Source organism: Pleurodeles waltl, chromosome 8 (genome assembly GCF_031143425.1).
Source record: "Pleurodeles waltl isolate 20211129_DDA chromosome 8, aPleWal1.hap1.20221129, whole genome shotgun sequence".
Classification (NCBI taxonomy): Eukaryota; Metazoa; Chordata; class Amphibia; order Caudata; family Salamandridae; genus Pleurodeles; species Pleurodeles waltl.
In genome coordinates, this window is record NC_090447.1 from 418898198 (window position 1) to 418918202 (window position 20005).

The 20005-nt window shown below is 46.9% G+C and overlaps 1 protein-coding gene across 4 annotated transcripts in view; it reads right to left on the reverse strand.

The window, feature by feature from the left end:
* Nucleotides 1–20005, reverse strand: part of HERC2 (HECT and RLD domain containing E3 ubiquitin protein ligase 2) — a 1448528-nt gene that overhangs the window by 626080 nt on the left and 802443 nt on the right. For 3 of the 4 annotated variants that reach the window (XM_069204283.1, XM_069204285.1, XM_069204282.1), the window contains exon 53: nucleotides 8472–8683. In XM_069204283.1, coding sequence (XP_069060384.1) covers nucleotides 8472–8683 — 212 coding nt within the window. The remainder of the gene's footprint in view (nucleotides 1–8471; nucleotides 8684–20005) is intronic. The other variant, XM_069204284.1, reaches the window with a different exon arrangement.

Below are 20005 nucleotides of genomic sequence, written 5' to 3' on the forward strand. Positions count from 1 at the left end.
ATCAGACTAGAAAGTCCTGCAGGACCAATTGGACAAATTAGCGGTTTCTGGGGACCAGGCAATAATGCTTTGTGAACGTGTGCAGAGACGCCCGTGTTGCTGCCTGGCAGATGTCCAGGACTGTACCTCTGTGTGCCAACACTGTGGTTGTAGCAGTTGCTCTGGTGAAATAAGCATGCAAGCGTTCAGGGGGTTTCTTCTTTGCCAAAGCGTACCACATCTTGAGGACAACCCAGCAAGAGATGGTCCGCTTCTGCACCACTCATCCTTTCTTTGCACCCATATAGCCGAGAGCTGATCATCGACCCAAAAATCTTTTGTATGACTGAGGTAGAACAGCAACTCTCTTTTTGGATCCAGGCAGTGGAGTCTCTCTCCTTCATGAGAAGGATGTGGGGATATGTAAAAAGTAGGCAAAGTGATGAACTGGCCTATATGAAAAGGAGTAATAATCTTAAGAAGGAAGGAGGCCCTGGTACGAAGCACCACTTTGTCAGGATGGACAGACAGAAATGGTGGCTTTGAAGAAAGAGCTTGTAACTCACTCACTCAGAAGGCAGGGGTGATGGCAATAAGGAAAGCAGATTTCAGTGTGAGGAGCTGCAAAGGAGAATTATGTAGTGGCTCAAAAGGAGCACACATGAGGTATGTAAGTACCAGGTTCGAAACTCACTGGGGCATTATGAACAGCTTAGGGAGAAACATGTGGATGAATCTCTAAAGAAACCTCCCAAAAATGGGAGATTTGAACAAGGCGGGTTGATTTGGCAGACAGTTACCTTTAAGGGTGCCCAAAGCAGAGCCCTGCTGGGCATGAGAGAGGATGTACAGTAGAACCTCTGACAGGGGTGCAGAAAGGGTATTAACAAACTTGTCTGTGCACTATGCCACAAATGTATTCAAATGACAGGCGTATACCGTTTTGGTGGAGGAACACCTGGCTGCCAAGATAACATTGCAGACTTTGGGGGGAATGCTGAAAGCTGTCAATTGCCGCTGCTCAATCTCCACGCAAGGAGACGGAGACTGGAGAGATTCATGCGAAGGACCATCCCCTCTGCTGCTGCGACAGAAGATCCTCCTGAAGGTGCAGTCTGATCGGAGGATCGATGGCCACGCTCAGAAGCTCAGGATACCATAATCTTCTTGTCTAGTCCAGAGCCACAAGGATTTCTTGGTCCCAGCCGTTCTTGATCTTCTACAGAACTCTGGACAGAAGTGGTAATGGCAGGGGGGTGTTATAGAGGCCTGGGTTCCACTCGAGAAGAAAGGCGTTGGCGAGCGAGTGCCACCTTGGAAACTACAACAAGCAAAACAGCTGACATTTTGCGCTCTCTGCTGAAGTAAACAGATTTAACCAAGGCTCTCCCCACTGCTTAAAGAGACCGTGTGCCACCTCCGGAGGGAGATGCCATTCATGATAAACCCTGCATCGATGGCTGAGTTAGTCTCCTCTGGCATTCAAAGAGCTCGTCTGATGTTGAACCACTAGGGATATGCTCTGATGTTCCAGCCATGTCCAGAGACGAAAAGCCTCTCATCAAAGGGTCCACAACACCACTCCGCCCTGCTTGCTGCAGTACCACATGGCGGTGGTGTTGTCAGTGAACACCTGCACCACTTTCCCTTGGAGGGAAAGAAGGGATGCTTTTAATGCAAGCCTGATCGCCCTGAGCTCCAGAAGATTGATGTGGAGCCCAGACTACACCAGAGACCAGAGGGCTCTGATTTCTGCCTCCCCCATGTGGCTGCCACATCCCAGCAGTGAAGCATGTGTCACTACTGTGAGATCTGGTTGAGGATGGGAAAGGGATCTACCTTTGACCCAATTGTGAGTCAAAAACCACCTCAGAGATCTGGACCATGCTGGAAAGATTTCCCTTTCACAGGGTCCCTGATCCACGAGCACGTTGGATCCCCCGTCTGCAGCCACTCAGAGGCTTGTCTGCATGTGCAGCTCAGTGGCTGGTGGGAAAGGAACGCTGTAGCCACACAAGAGGCGAAAAGTGGACTCAGGGAGTGAGTAGCAGCTGTGAGGCAAAGGGACCAAGAAGTAGCCCAGGACTCCTTAAAGGGCTCAAGCGCTGAGTCCGTTTCGTCTCTGAAGAGATCGGTGCCATCAAAGGGCATGTCCATGAGTGATTGCAGGACATCCCTCGAAAAGCCAGGCGTCCTCAACCAGGCGTGGTGCCGTAAGGCCACTTTCAGCACAACTGATCTACCCAGTGAGTCGGTCGTGTCCAGCCCACAACATATTGTGAACTTGGCTGCATCTCTCTCATCAGCAACGGCTTAAGAGAGAGCGGCCCAGGCCTCCTCCGGGACCTCCAGCAGCACCAGCGCAACCGTAACCCATAAATTATGGGTACAGTGGTCCAAAAGTCATGCTTTGTTCACAGACCGCAATGCCAGACTGGAGGAAAAGAACAATTTCTTCCCAATTTGATCCAGTCTCTTTGATTCTCTATCGGGGGGAGCGGAAAGGAATGCACCTGATGAAGAAGAAGCCTGGATGACAAGACTCTCAGGCGTAGGGTGTTGGGTCAGGAATTTAGGGACGTTCGGCACAGGCCGATGGCAGTGGGCGATTGTCCTGTTCACAAGAGCCCCTGTCCTAGGTTTGGACTAAGTACTGAAGAGGACATCAGTGAGGGCTTTGTTAAATGGTAAAAGGGGTACTGAGGTGGAAGCCCCAGGCTGAAGCACCTCAGGCAGGAGGCTAGTCCTCACTGCTGCAGAAGGTAGCTCAAGGCAGAGGACTTCAGGCACCATTCTCACCACCAAGGAATACGACACTCCCTCCTCCATAAGCACGGTAGGGGGAGAAAGCATACCAGCGTCAGGAGAGGTATCCAGACTTCTAGCGTCGCCCAATTCCTGTGCCCAGTACTCTGGGTTTTCCAGCTGGAATTCTAAATGGGCCAGTGACCCCTCCACACTGTCCCTGTACCCGTACCCATAAGAATAAGGGTCAGAATCAAACGTGGGGAATGAAGGCCCCATCGAAGATGGAATTGGCGAAGAGCGACGTCATTGAGGCTCCAGGTCAGAGTCGGATATAAGCATGGGGTCGACAACTGTGGGCCCAACTGACGACTGAAGCATCAGCGTCTTTTCCGGCACTGTGAAAGGTCACAATAGCATGACCGGCATCAGCACGGATCTGATAATGGATCCTGTGGGGGCCTCAGAAGCTAGGGCTAGGGCTGGAGCCGCCGGTATGGAACCTAAGGGGGCCCATCTGACCCTACTGAGCTCGAAGGTGCAGCAGGAGAGTCGGTCTGCCCAAAAATGAGGCGTATGGCATCATGATACTCCTTGATTGGGCAGGTGCAGCTCCAGGTCCTGGAAACTCGGGGAGGCATGGAGCCGATCCAGAAGCAGGCTCCGAGGACAGAGGCCTACAGCATCGACACTCTTACCGGGTCACATTGTCCGAGCGACAGGGTGAAGTCGAAGAAAGTTTGTTTTTCTTCTTCTTGTGACTCAAATGTCCTGAGGACTTAAGAGTGGGGTGAAGAAGAGTGGTGATGACTCCACGAGCGGTCTCGTGACTTTCCTCTCAAACAAACGAGACCAGAAGCAACGCGGAACCGAACACTGGGCCATCGGAAGCTTTAGGGACCGCTCTGTCAAAGCTTTCGAGTTCATGGCCGGGTACTCGGAGAACGATTTCAGGTTGTGGTTGCGCTCCAGACACTATAAGCACACTAGGTGCAGATCCATCACCGACATCATGCAGTAACAGGAGCCACACGGCTTGAAACCGGTCTTACGTGACATCCTCGACGTACTGAAAAAGTGTCAAAAAAACTCAAAAAAATGGCTGAAGTCAGTCCAAAAAAATGACTGAGGGTAGCTCTCTCTGGATGTGCGCATAGGCTTGCGAAGAAGAAAAGAACTGACAGCGACTTCATCACGGTGAACCCGACTCCAACAACACCTGCAGAGTCAACAGACTTCACCTGACGGCTAGCAAGTGTATTACTTTAAACAAAATCTCCAGATCCAGTCTGATGCCTGGGTGAAATTCTAAGGTGACAAATCTGCAACTACAAGTCTCTATCAGATACACTGTTTACAATTTGAAACCGCAGAGCTCCAGATCCATGTTAAAGGGTTTGGAAGCTAAAGAAATCACATCAGTGCACGGGATCAAGGGCTCAGAGATCGAGGTTGCATGTTCAAAGATCTTCATCAGGAAGTTTGCTTTGTTTTCCTCCACTGGTAGTAGCAGTTGCAGTACCTCTGCTGCCATATTAAGGACCGATATGAAAGACGCTACTTCTGCATTTCAGTTCCACTTCAGAGAAGGGTCAGAGCACTCGCATTTAAAAGGACCGAATAGTCAGTTGCGTTTCCTTTGACATGAGGCAGCAAATTGTCTTCCTCACTGCTGTCATTGTCATTGTGTGGCATTATGTGAGGCATCTCAATGTGATCAGAGCCTATTCTGAACATGTTGTCCATCTTTTGCCACTATGTATCTCTGGGCGATGGTCTAAACTGTGATTAATTCTTGTGCTGGGCATCCTCTAACTAAACTCTGAGCATTAGTCCTCAGGTGCATTAATAGGCCTTGTTTGAGGTATAGATCTCAAAACCGTTATCAGTACCAGAATTGGAACTGGTGGAGGAGCTACTGGTAGGCAAGGAAGAGTGCCAGGAAAGGACACATAGGTGATTTCCTATTCAGTGATCCCACTGGCTCTACGGGGCCCAAAGGAGCGCCAGAGGGAAAAAAAGGTGTCACAGAAGAGCATCTGCATGAAGGGAGTGACCAGCAGATCCGGAAACGCAGGAGGAAAACTTAAATCCAGGATAGCAGAATGTATAAAAAAAGACCCTGTCGTCAGAACAATAATCCCTGTCAGTTCTTCAGTTAGTGATGTCGACTGTAGGGAGTTGGCTCTGTATATACTATCTCAAAGTGACAGTGTGCACATAGTCCAAGGGTTCCCCTTAGAGGTTGATAGTGGCAAAATTAGATAATACTAATGCTCTATTTTGTGGTAGTGTGGTCGAGCAGTAGGCTTATCAAAGGGTAGTGTTAAGCATTTGTTGTACACACACAGGCAATAAATGAGGAACACACACTCAAAGACTTAACGCCGGGCCAATAGTTTTTAGATAGAAAAATATATTTTCTTAATTTATTTTAGAACCACGTGATTCAAGATTTTAGGTAAGTACATAAAATGCAAGGTACTTCACACAGGTAAGGATAGAAATGTGATTTAAAACAGTAGTACACAAAATCTTGGTTAAAATGGCAATAAGATATTTTAGAAGTGGACACTGCAAAAATCAACAGTTCCTGGAGGAGGTAAGTATTGGTTAGTTTTTCAGGTAAGTAAAGCACTTACACAGTTAGTCTCCTGGGCATAGGCAGCCCACCATCAGGGGTTCAAGGCAACCCCAAAGCCACAGCACCAGCAACACAGGGCCAGTCAGGTGCAGAAATCAAAGGAGAGCCCAAAACACATAGAGGCCTATGAAGAACAGGGGTGCTCTGGCTCCAGTCTGCTAGCAGGCAAGTACCTGCGGCCTCGGGTAGCAGACCAGGGGGGTTTTGTAGAGCAGGGGGGGGCACACAAAACACACCCTCAGAGGCACAGGGGCAGCCGGGTGCAGTGTGCAAAGTAGGCATCAGGTTTGCTATTGAAAACAATGGAGGGACCCGGGGGTCACTCTAACGATGCAGACAGGGCACAGTGGGGTTTCTCGGGCTAGCTACCGACTGGGCTAGATTGAGGGCCGCCTGCCGGTCACTCCTGCACTAGTAGGTGGTTCCTCTCGGTCTTGGGGGCTGCTGGTGCAGTGCTTCTTCCAGGCGTCGGGTTCCTTTGTGACCAGGCAGTCGCGGTCAGGGGGAGCCTCTGGACTCTCTATGCAGGCGTCGCAGTGGGGGTGCAGGGAGGTCGACTCAGGGTGCCCACTTCGTTGGAGTCACCTGGGAGTCCTCTCTGCGGTGCTGGTTGTCCTGGACTCGAGCCGGGGGTGTCGGGTGTACAGTGTGAAGACTCACACGTATGGCGGGAAGTGAGAGCCTCTTTAAAGTTGCTTCTTTGTTTCAATTTTGTTGCTTTTTCTGGGCAGAGCCGCTGTCCTTGGGAGGTTCTTGGTCCTGCAGGTGCAGGTCAGTCCTCTGAGTCCTCAGAGGTGGCTGGTGTCACTGGATGCATAGCTGTGCAGGTTCTTTGAGTCTGGAGACAGGCCAGTAGGGATGAGGCCAAGTCAGCTGTCGTCTCTGCGGGGGTTTCAGGTCAGCAGTTTTTTTTGTTGGAGGTTGCAGGAATCTGATTTCCTGGGTTCAGGGTCGCCCCCAAATACTATATTTAGGGTGTATTTAGGTCTGGGGGGCAGTAGCCAATAGCTTTTGCCCTTGAGGGTGGCTACACCCTCTTTGTGCCTCCTCGCTGTGGGGAGGGGGGCACATTACTAATCCTATTAGCGAGAATCCTCCAAAACAAGATGGAGGATTTCCTAAGGCAGAGGTCACCTCAGGACACCTTAGGGGCTGTCCTGACTGGAGGGTGGTGACTCCGTGTTATCTCCAGAGCTGTGTACAGAGGGGCAGGCATCTCCACTAACTGGGATGCCCTGGGGCGCTGTAACAACACTGCTAGGTGTTACAATTCCTGCAGGGGGAGGTGTGAAGCACCCCCACCCAGTGCAGGCTTTGTTTCTGGCCTCAGAGAGCACAAATGCCCTCACCTCAGGAGATCAGAAACTCGTCCCTCAGTGGCAGGCTGGCACAAACCAGTCAGTCCTGCAGTGAAGGATTGGGTAAAATACAGAGGGCATCTCTAAGATGCCTTCTGTGTGCATTTTGTAATAAATCCAGCACTGGCATCAGTGTGGGTTTATTATTCTGAGACGTTTGATACCAAACTTCCCTGTATTCAGTGTAGCCATTATGGAGCTGTGGAGTTCGTTTTGACAAACTCCCAGACCATATACTTAATATGGCCACACTGTACTTACAATGTCTAAGAATGGACTTAGACATTGTAGGGGCATATTGGTCATGCAGCTATGCCCTCAGCTGTGGTATAATGCACCCTGCCTTAGGGCTTTAAGGCCTGCTAGAGGGGTGACTTACCTATGCCACAGGCAGTATTTTGTGTGCTTGGCATCCTGAGGGGGATGCCATGTCGACTTTGCCTTTTTCTCCTCACCAACACACACAATCTGCAATGGCAGAGTGCATGTGTTGGGTGAGGGGCCCTTTAGGGTGGAACAACACATGCTGCAGCCCTCAGGGACCTTCCCTGGTCAAAGGGCCCTTGGTATCACTGGTACCTTTTACAAGGGACTTATCTGTGTGCCAATTGTGGAAACAACTGTATGTTTTTAGTGAAAGAACACTTGTGCGGGGGCCTGGTTAGCAGGGTCCCAGCACACTTCTCAGTCAAGTCAGCATCAATATCAGGCAAAAAGGGGGTGGGTAACTGCAACAGGAAGCCATTTTCCTACTAAGAGCAAAAGGGCTTGAACACTGATATCAACCTAAGTGGTGACATCCTGCATAGCATTGCACTTTATATGCATTTTTATAAATTATTCCACAGAGAGCTGGTTCAGATCTGCATCAAAGGGCATGGAAAAAAAGAATGCACAGCATGGACCTGGTATGGCTCATATGATGTTGTGTCTGGGGTGGCATCCAATGCAGAGACAGAGCTGAGCACTACGGATGCATGACAGCTACTGCAAAATGTCCAAATACAGTTTGGCATCTGGCGATATTAAACAATAAAGAACCTGCTGGTAGAGATATCCACCAGAAACATGCATTCCATTTTAGGGGGTTATCAGAAATGCTATATCATTCAACGAAGATTTGAGAGTATTACAGTTGTAGAGTTAAATATAAAAAATCATTGTTATTACCTTTGAATTCACAATAAATGGAGAAATGTTTTACTGAATTCTCCCCATCCATTTATCCGACGTTACATTTCAAATTAACCATGTAAAAACCTTTAACGTTTCTCACTTTTTAGTCATACAAAGATGATGTGCAAACTCAAACCAGTGCATATTTCAAAGAAAAGAGCAATCTGTCTCAGCAGCCTATCTCCATTTTGAGACACACAAAGCGTCTTCTTTAAAACAGAGGTGAAATTCTTTGCGTAGCTTTGAAACAGCAAATATTTCAGACCCTTGAATGTATTGGCTATGCTCTCCTGACCTCTGGTGCTGCACCTTAAGTTGATACAAAAGGTCACCTATTGAGGAAAATGGACAAACCAAACCACTTTACGTTTGTGAAAATGTATATTTCAGAGATGTATTTCCTTACAAAACATCACAAAAAGCATGACCCATCACAAACAAGCAAAGACAGTGTATTTCTAAAAAGACTTTTAAGACTAAAGATTAGTTTATTAGTAAGTTAGTTCAAATTTGCTGGAAGAACTGCTGTATTGACATGGAACCAACAAAACTAAATGAAAACCTCTTACGCATGCAGCGTTGAAACTTGCCTTTCCCTGTGAGCCGGAGGATTGCCAGCATGGCTCACTACCATCTATCAGCCGAGATGCTTGATTCACTGAAGAGGATACATTCAGATTTTTCACAATTCGAGACCAATCATCAAGCAGCATTCCACGCTGACCACTGTGACGTCGCTTCAGCTGTTTTCCAGAACGTCCACTGAAAACAGGTGTCTGGCCTATTTGTTGATCAAAGTCAAAAAAAGCATGATCAGTACATATTAGTGAAATTGCTCTGTTACACTGATGATAGTTAAATAACAATTATATAACAAGCCTTATCATGTAGACAGCAAATATATTCCAACCACCACACTTTGGAACAGAATACATTCAAAGAGTGCAAATTTAACTGCAATTTTAGCTGACAGGACATGCATGGATTGCCCACCCATGCCCTCATACTCTAAGGCTCCACTCTCATCATCAGTTTATTTTGAGGTTCGGGTATTGAAAGTGCAGCTGTCAAAAAGACCTATTACTTACAATGTACATAGAGTGGGCTTTGGGTCCCTTCTTTTCAACCACTGGCTTTCTTTAAGTGTCTCTTACAGTCATTGGCTTGTGAGTTCGTCAATCAAATCTTGACTCAGCCCAGTGGAATATTTATTCTCACACCTACTGCTATTGGATGTTTGGTACTTCTTTACAACAATAGCCCACTCTGACTACTCCTGCTGGCTACCTCCTGTTTGTTACTCTACTATACTAATGCTGAAAGCTTCCTGCCATTAAACCCAGACTGATCTTGCCAATGCTTCATTCAAATATGAAATGGCACTTTCAGTACGATGAAAATACATTCTTAGGATTGTACCTTAACTATCTTTGCTTGGACACTGTATGTATGTGGTATATGTATAGCGCAAAACTAGCCAGAAAGAAGCTGAGCACTATAAAGGTTCAAAGGCAAAGATACTGTTAATGTGTGATGGGAGAAGTAGCTGGTTGCTAACAGAAAAAGTAAATTGCTACTTGGACAAGATGTAGGGAATCTTTTAATGTCTGTCTGCAGCTTTTATATCTCTTATTCCAATCATCTTATACAGGTATTCTTTCTACTAGGCCATAACAAAGTGGGTTGATACAGTGAAGCACACGTTTGCTGTAATCAGATTTATATCTATAATAATAATGGGATTCAATGTTTGAGGCGTGGGAGTGTGGACAAACCCTTAAGATGGAAGATCTGTAGTCTCTGAACTGCCCCCCACCAGTTCTGATGAATTCCCCCACCATAGGCTCTGCTGGACCATGCTGGCCCCAAGGGGAATCTTGGCCAGTCGAGTATAGGGGAGTAACCAGGTCCTCCACAGAGAAAGGGGCCAAGACTGCTGACAGGATGCTGCAGCTGGGGATTGATGACGGAGTCTTCCAGGTTTTCAAGATGGTGGCCGCAAGGTGAGGTGCCTGTGATCCTGAGAGTGTAGCTGCTCACCAGCAGCCATCATAGAGCACTCACAAATGAGGTGGATAGGTCAGACCCTGCGGGGGATTTTGGGAATCTGCCACAATGTCACAGGAGAACCAGTGGCTGGGGGACCATCGCAGGAAGAGCTCAACAGACCACAAAAGCCTTCAAAGACACCGTCATATCACACCACTGGCTCATCAGATCAACTAGAAATCAGCCATTCAGGATAGAATCAACACCAACATGCACAACAGCAAGTAACTTTTCACTATGGTCAAGGAATTCACTAAACCTGACAAGGACACCACAGAGATCCTACCCCTCCCAGGACCTCTGTGACAGCTTTGCCACCTTCTTCCACCAGAAAATTCAGGACATCTAAGAAGGATTTGCAAGCAAATGCCCGCTACCACCTCCACCCACCCACCAGCATCACCATGCATGCCTACCACCAACCAGTCTTGGAGCACTGGACTCTTCTCACCCCGGAAGACACCCTGAAGCTCATGAATACCACCCACTCTGAGGCACCCTCGGACCCATGCCCCCACCACATCTTTAATCAAGCCAGTGCCATCATTGCACCCAAACTATGCCATTCCATCAACCGCTACATTGAAACCACCTCCTTCCCGGACACCTGAAAACACACAGAGATAAACCCTCTACTGAAGAAACCTTCTGCAGACCCAATGGAGCCTATAAACTTCGGACCAATCTCACTGCTCTCTTTTCTAGCCAAGGTAATCGAAAAAGCGATCAACGGATAGCTCACCAAGTTCATCGAAGCCAACCACATCCTCAACTCCTCCCAATCTGGATTTAGGAGCAACCACAGCACCAATACCACACTCCTCGCAGCTACGGATGACATCCGCACCCTAGTGCACCGTGGCAAGACAGCTGCTCTCAACTTCTCCTCCCCCTTCAACACTGTCTCCCACACCACCTTGTGCACTAGACTACATGACACAAGCATCCACGGCCGAGCCCTTGAGTGGATCTGCGTCTTCCTCACCAGCTGGACCCAGGGAGTCTGGCTCCAAACCTTTCACCTGGAAGCCAACGGAAACCAGATGCGGAGTTCCCCTGGGCTCCTCCCTGAGCCCCACTCTCTTCAACATCTACATGACCCCGCTCGCCGAGATCGTCAAACACCACAGGCTCAACATAGTCTCATACGCGGATGACACACAGCTCATTCTCTCCCTCACGAACGAACCATCAATAGCCAAAAAGAACTTTCACAACAGTACGAAGGCAATCGCTGACTGAATGAGGTACAACTGCCTCAAGTTCAACCTAGACAAGACAAAGATACTCATCCTGGGCCCTGCCACTTCTGCCTGGGAAAAGTCCTGGTGGCCAAGCAGCCTCTGAACTGGCCCGCAACCTTTGCATCATTCTCAACATCACTGTCCATGGCCCGCTAAGTCAACTCCGTCTCCTCCTCATGCTTCCACATCCTTCGCCTGCTACAGAAGATCTTCAGGTGGATCCCCATTGGTGCAAGAAGAAGTCACCCAAGAAGTCGTCAGCAGTATACTCGACTACAGCAATGCACTCCATGCCAGAATCAACAAGAAACTTCAATCAAGACTCCAGAGAATACAGAACGCTGCAGCCAGACTGATCCTGGACATCCCCCGCCACAGCCACATCTCCACCTACCTGAGAGACCTGCACTGGTTTCCTGTCAATAAACACATCACTTGCAAACTCCTCGCCTACTCTTACAAGGCCCTCCACAACATTGGACCTGCCTTCCTCAATCACCGCCTCTCCTTCTACAACCCCTGTAAGCAACTACACTCAGCGCAACTGGCCCTCCCTACCATCCCCAGGATCCAGAAGAGCACGGCTAGAGGAAAATCCTCCTGCAACCTTGCAGCGCAGACTTGGTACACAATGCCGTTACAACTTGGGCAGTCCCTATCGCTGGCTCAGTTCAGAAAGGAACTCAAGACCTGGCTCTTCGACTGACCTGCGTCCCCCAGCTAGAACCTTGAGACCCCCAGGGTGATAAGCCGCCCTATATAAATGATGATTGAATGATTGACCATGCAGGTTAGAGGCCTACTGGGGAAGGCACTGGCAAGGGAAGGTATGAGTCCCCTTGCCCCTGCTGGGAAGAGGGACAGCAGTGGCTGTGACCATGCCACATATGGCCCCAGCGATGGAACCCACCTGGCGTGCCAGCAGGGGTGAACACGGCAGGGTGTCCTACTGGTGAATCCAGGAACACGAGGCAAGGGGCATGGAGAATGCCCCAGTGACAATTGGCAAGGCATTGACAACATGGCTGGAGGGAGAAAGAATTCAGCCCCAAGTGCACCCCCATCTGTGACTTGAAATACAGCTGCACTCTGTGCCTTACACACCTTGGAGTTTTGGCTCTCTAGCTGAGGCCTGCCACAATACGCATTCCTAGATTGACTCAGACATACAATGGTACACCACTGCAACACGGGACACTCGCCTGGAAATCCATTTCCCACCACATATCTGTAGCAAGAGTAACCCCCTTGCAGATGGTGGTAATGGAAGGGCGGTCTGTAAGGGAGGACAAGAAGGACTTCAATATTAAGATCACCCTCCAACAGGCCTCTCATAACAATATAATGAAATAGGACGACGCTCCCACACTCAGGGAGGAGGAACCTTCGAAGCACACTTTGACCAGCCACAGACAATCAGCAGGGATCACCTCAGTCAGGTTTTTCAAGAACCTAAAGAGAAAATCAAAGGGGTCAAAACTGATCTTCAGCAGTACCTACAGTATAACATCACAGATCTAGGAGGGAGGGTTGCCCAAACCAAAACGTCCGTCATCAGGCACTCAAGGGAGTAAAAAATTCTACTGCAGCCGATCTTTCAACTTGAAGACCAATACATCTTGCTCCAAGAAAGTTGTGAGGACTTTGAAAATAGATCTAACTGCAACAGCATCCACATGAGAGACAACCCTAGCAGTGTACTAGACGCCAACTGCCAAAATACCTCATAGATCGCTTCGATGATATCCTAGAAAAAAACACAAGTGATTTCATTGCCTTGGACACAGCCTATAGGAAGGTAAAGAGAGCTGGGAAGCAGTTACCAGATGCACATACACAAATATGCAAATAGAGATCATGTCAAAAGGATCTCTGCGTGACAACACAGCAGTTGCAACCTAGTCGCTGGTGGAATGTGTACTTCGGCGGGCCGTTTTTTGCCAAAGCATAGCAGATTTTTATGAAGTGCACGATCCAGGTGAGTTAGCCCTCCTCAGCACTGCCCTGCCCTTCTTCGCCACGGCGAATACAATAAATAGCTCATTGTCCACCTGGTGTTCTCTGGTATTATTGATGTAAAAACTAAGGGCTCATTTTGACCCAATCTATGGAGTCGCTCATCCTCCTGAAGGGGCTGGTGGGGCGCTACCAGCATCAGAAGGATGATAGTTTGTTAACACTAAAAAGAGTCACCACGTTCAGAAGAAAGGAGGCTTGGGTTCTCAAAACCCTGCATGTCTGGGTATAACATGGTGTATGGCAGGTTCACAGAGAGAGCTAGAAGGTTCACTCACCCGTTGTACTGATGTTATGGCTACAAGGAAGGCTGTCTTGAGGTTCAGAAGCTGTATAGAAGAGATATGCATAAGGAATGTGAGAACCAAATTTAAAGCCCAATGGGGCATAACGAACAGAGAAGAAGGAAATATATATTCTAAACCTTCTAACAACCTCATCACAACAGGTGATGGGAACCAACTAGGCTGATTTGGCAACCACAACAGTGCCAAAGAGCTGACAAGTACCCCTTAACTGTGTCCAAAGGAAAGGCTTTGGGAAAAAAACAACACTCTGTAAACCTTGGCCTGAAGTGGGTCAAGCTGGCGGGTGCCTCAGCAAACCACAAATTTGTCTCAACAACAATTAAATGATGCCCAGCTGCAAAGATGACTTCTTTGGGAGGAAGCTCAAAAATAGTCAATTGCTGACGTTCAATCTCCAAGCATGGAGGTGTGGTGTGTACTGCTTGGATGCAGGACCCTATCCTGCTGCTGCAACAGATCTGCTTGCAGAGGTAGCCTGATGAGAGGACAGATGCTCATGATCTGAAGTTCCATGTACCACAATCCTCTGCCCAATGCACAGCCACTAGAATGACTTGGGACTGGTCCCTCCTCATATTTTTCATAACTTGGAGAAGGAGAGGCAAGGGCTGGAAGAACAAGTTACTTCTACAGTAACGCTTTCTGCAGATTCCTCACCTTTTAATATTTCCCATGCATCAGACTAGATCCGGAATATCTTGGGCAGTACCTCTGTGCACTAGTAGATGGCATTACTCCACTCCGCAACAGCATCATCCGCATCAGAAGTGACGTTCGTAGGCTTATATCAGTGACACCCCGGCCCACCAGCATCAGTTACTTTTGTGACTATTCCCACACCAAAAACGCAGAGCCATGTTAGACCGAGTGTTTCGCCACTGTGTATCATCTAACAGTATGTTAGGGTTAAGAGCCCATTTCGGAGAATGGGGAAGATCAGTGAGGAATCTGTGGTTAGGGTCTCCACCAGAAAAAATATTGCTGAAGATATTTGTACATTTGACAGAGATCTCTAACAACACAGATTCTTCACCTTAGAATAGAGACCAAAGCAATGCTTCCCTGGAGGTGGGTCTGCGAACAGCTCAAAACAGGAAGTACTGAAGGACCAAAAGAGCAAAATGCCTGTCCCGATGGACCTGGCCATCCAAACAGTAGTGCTTCGTAAACATGTGGAGGGACACCCATGTAGCAGCTTGGCAGATGTCCATGACAGGCCCGCCATTCTAACCCCGTAGTAACACCGTGCTCCTGGTGGAATGGGCCCACAAGCTCTTAGGAGGGTTCTTTTTAGCCAATATGTAGCAGATCTTGATGCAGAGAACAACCCATCAAGAGATGGCTGTAACAATCTGTCTATTTCAGGGTATTGTACCCTCTCAGAAGACCCTTTGCCCAGGAGAACGAGAACAAGAACTTCAAGTAACAAGAGGGACAGATGCTCCTCTAAAAGCCACTATGAGATGGGCGGACGATACAGTGGGTAGGAGAGCCATGGCAGGTCACAGGCCTGTTGAACGTTCTGAAGGAACAATCTGAAGGACTCATCTGTCGGATATTATATTATGCCACCCTTGTAGGAAATGTCTGATCCTGCCTCCTACGGGATGATTGTGCACCATTAGGATTGAACTAAAGTGATTTTGAGGCTGATGTCGCAGGGTTAGGGGACTGGGAAGGACGCTGTCCCGGACTGCCTGTACGGTGCCTGCTTAATCAGCATCCCCAGCTCATACTTGACTGGGTTAGCAATGGAGTACCTCCGAAACAAAATCAATTTAAGAGGAAACTGCCTGGCACGAGGTGCGAGAACCAAGGAATATGCCAGGGCTCAGCTTTCTTTGAAGATTTCTAAGGCAGAATCAGCCTTTTCTCCAAAGAGTTTAGATCCATCCAAAAGCATATCCTTAAGGAATGCCTGCACATCCCAAGAAAATTCTGTGGATCCAAGCGTGGTAATGAAGCACCATACTAGGGCCAACTGCTCAGTCCAAGCAATCAGTAGTACACAGGCCAGATCGAATTACATATTAGACTACATCATGACACTCTTAGATGGAGTGAGACCAGGAGACCTGAAATTCTTCAAGGACTGCCGGTAGGAACTAGCGATGTATCAAAGATCATGTGTGTATATCACTTAAGCTGGCAGCTAGAATTGAGACTTAAGTGCTAGACTGGCTGATCTGTGTACTGAATGCCTCTGTCATGCTTCTTGAAATCTATTCACCCACTCACACTGGTGAATGAGATTTTATCAGGATGAGCAATTTTTATGGCCTACTGGCCTGATTTGCGAGAGAGAGCTCCAGGTGGGGAAGAACAGGTGCTCTGTTAATTTAAAAAGTGGATGAGTTTGACAACTGTGAAAGGTATGCAACATTTAAATATCTGGTAAATGATCTGTACAAATATTTCAAAATACATTTCAGTAATTAGGAAAGCACTTTTTTGTAATTCTGATGTGAAATGGAAACAAAGAATTTAATAGGATCAAACCAAATCACATTTCTTTACTTGGTGATGTGAAAAAGATAAATACTTGCTGAAAATTGAATTTCACACATTATTTGTATGCTAAATAGTTTTATCAGTAAAACTGCACGGCAGTGAACAGGTTTGTATGGTATTTCAATGGAAAATATCTGTAAAAAATAGTGTGCTACCACATCATGCTTTAGGAATATATTTATTAAGATTGTTTAAATATCAATGGAGAAATATTCATGCCTCCGCTCTGGTGACAATACTATTAGTGAACTAAGTGGCAAGTTAGGCGTCATGTGCACCATATATGTAGATACATTTTTATTGTACATGTCACAAAAGTCTAGGCTATTAAAACAAACAATAGAGATTTGTATACAGCAGACATGCTGAACTCACATATTTGAAGTGGCTCTTGTGTATCATAATGAAGAAAAAGGGGACTGTGAAATAAAATATTTGCCTAGAATCAGACAATATGAGACAACTTTATCAGTCAAGCGCATTAGTTAGGTTGAGTAAATTACTTAAGTCACTAGACCTGCAGGTCTTGTAATGTGTTTCGTTTTTTGGCATGTCTATTGTTTTCAACTTTGTCAGGTGGTGCTTGTAGGGAGTGAATTGGGCTTCACCTTGCTGGTGGAAGCTTGTATCAGCAGACGTTATAATGTAGGATGTTGCCTCAAAAATACAAGGCAGCCTAGTGCAGGCCTGTGGCCCCTGGCTGTTAACAGGTAGGCAACAACAATGCTTAGAGCAGGTGCCCATGAATGTGTTGGTTAGGGCCTCATTAAACAGCAGTTAAGGTTTAGTGAAAGCTTGTTTAGGCTGCAAAACCTCTGTAAGCACTTTTATTTTAATTTCCACATAAATATGTTGTAAGTCCAATATCTCTGCTGCATATCTTATCATCCTAGCAATAAGAGCAGTTTTTTCGGTTGCTAGTTCAGGAGGAACCAACTCAGTATTCGGGGTCATGTCCATCCCATTGGCCTCCTTTTAATCCTTGTACACATTGTCGTCATCATAATTTCCATGATCTCAATGATAGCTGGAAAGGTGATGAAGCCCTGGAGGGCAGCTCCGTGGCAGAGACAGTGCCACTGGCATTATATTGTATCTTGTTCTTAGTTATATCTGTTATTATTAACCACCTTGAGTTGTACCAGTGCAGAGAAGCAATGCTGTTTCAAAGCGTCCACATCCAATCTGGAGCATAGGGATAGTTTAAAGGCTATTAATCCACAGCTAGAAGTATCTATCAGAACATAAAATATAAATTGCGGCTCCCATTTTGCATACTTTTCCCATCAGAGGGCCGCTTCTGAGCCAGAGGCTCTCTTAGGAGGACAAGCAGATCCTGGGACTGCAATCAGAAAAAGAGGAAGACAAACTGACACACAACCGAAAGGAGCTGCAGCCCAACAAAGTGGGGTGCCAAACAGTTAGAAGATGCTCCAGGGGTCCCCGGTTTAGTGCAGCAGAGATCTAAACCAGCAGGGTCTGACTACTGGAGCATCTTCGAAGACTGCAACAATGGCAGAAAGGAAGATCATCTGCCCTACCACCCAAATGGAGCGAGGACTCCTACTGATGCTGAGACTTAATTTGGTACCCCCCGTTGAGTCAGAACTCATTAGCTCTCTTTTTTTGGTAGGGTTGGAGGACGTGGGCGGGAAGCTGAGATCTTCTGAGGTGTTGATAAGGCCTATATTCTTTTTACAATGTGCTTAAAATGGATCACTCAATGCCTCCTGGGTGGGGTGGGGGCAGAAAAAACAGGAGAGAATCCATTAAACTCTAAGACATCTCTCTATACCCGGGGAAGGGGCAGACAACTACACAGATATGTTACAATGGCTAGTAGGTGTACAACACTGAAAGTCGTGGCATACAATGACAAAGAGCTCAATAACCAGTCCAAACTGCTTAACATATAGGGAGAGCTTTGATCAACTGATTCTTACAAGAGTCCCACCTCCTCCGAATGGCCAGGTCCAGGTGGAGGTCCCATCTCTTCCCTATCCAATAAGATGCAAAAGCCTCAGCCAAAAGAGCTGCCATAGAAATACTCATCAGCCCAAAAGCTCATTTACAGAGCAAGACTATAAAGCTGATAAGCATAGGCTATGGGTGGTGGTGAAGAGCCTCTGGGAGAGCAGCCAATTACCTTATCAGCATTACATGCCCCAACTTAGACAAAGAAAGGCTCCTAAATCATACTCTCCAAATCATTACTCACTTTACCATGGCCACCCCGATAACTGAAGATTTTAATAGTCTTGAATGTGGACCACGAAAGATCCCCACAACATCATGGCGGGACCCCAGAACTGTTGATCTAGGAAAAAGCACTAGTAAATGACCTAGGCTTGATCGATGCCTGGCACCACATGACCTTTAACAGACTACTCTCAATATTTCACAGCAAACTGCATATAAGCCAGAACCTATCTGGTCTTGGTAGACATGGACTAGAACAATAACTTAAAAAGGCTGATCCTCTCCCTCACACATTTTCTGACCATAGTCCTGTGGAAACTGTCCTACAATGGCTGACACAGGCCCCATCGGAATGCTCTGATCCTGAACATCTCTCTATTAAGAGATCCAGTAGTGTAAGGCAAAGTTTGACAGAAAGGTACAAAATATCTCACCCTTAATGACACAGGGGGCATGCCCTAAAGGCAGTTATTGGGGAACCATTATCCAATGGAAGCATGACTTAAACATATGCATGCCAAAGCTACCCTAGCAGCATAGCTAAAACAGCAGGCAAACCAACATAGAAAGACCCCATCCCACAAGACCTGGTGGAAGGGGGCTGTCATACAGGTACAGCCCCTATACCCTAGGGCTAGATGAAACAAATAACTAGATTGTGGGCACGTTATCATAAAGCGGAAAATAAAGCAGGTACTTTGTTGGCACATACATTAAGGGCTTATGAGGTTAGAAGACACAATGGAGAGATTAGGGATAAAATGAGCACCATAAGCTACACAACTGAATGCAAACCTCAGCGTTCCCATGCACACTATCAGACACTATATACTGCTAACCACAATACTCAAATGGTACGGGCTCCCTACCTAGATTAGGTTTCTCTACCCAAAATGTCCCTAAAGGTTTCAAGCAACTCTAAAGGAATCTATCAGTGTGGCTGAGATACTGAGGGCCATTGAGCAACTACAACCTTCGAAGGAGCCAGGCCCCGATAGATTCACTGCACTTTTTTCATAAAAACTTTGTGCCCCAACTCCTCCCTATTTTGACTGCACTGTTAAACAACTTGTAGGAAGCTGGCCTGGTGTGTGGTCGGTACCTAAGGTACTTACACCTTATACCAGGTATCCCCTTTTAGTGAAGTGTACGCAGTGTCTAGAAGCCAGGCTCTCTAGAGGTAGCTGTGGATGAGCAGCCAAGGCTTTTCTAGGAGACATGCAAAGCTCATGCAATACCACTTCAGTCACATTACTTGCACACCTGAAAGAAAACACTCAGTTGTACAAAAATAAAGGTACTTTATTTTTGGAATAAATCACCACAAAATACTAGACAGGTAACCCACCCTTAGGTGGTAAGTGATAAATTAAATATGTAGACTAGTAATCAGAAACAGGTATAAAAAAAGTTAGAAAACAATGCAAACAGCAATAACCAATAGTGACCCTACAGGGAGCACAAACCATATACTAAAAAAATGGAATGCAAATAAGGTACCCCCACCTAAGTAAGTAAAATGTATAGATGGGAGTACTAGAAAACCACAGGGGTGAGTAACATAGTACACCTCAGCGACCAGGAATGAAGGAGTAAAACACGGGTGTTGCCCAAACCACCCAAAAGGAGGTAAAGAAGAAAAAGAAGACACCCAGACAAGACTGCAAGAAAACCAGCAATGAATTCCTGAAGAAAGAAGATCTGTGGAGAGAGGGGACCAACTCCAAGAGTCACAGTGGAGTCCAGGAGGAGTAGGATCTACTACCCACCCAGCTG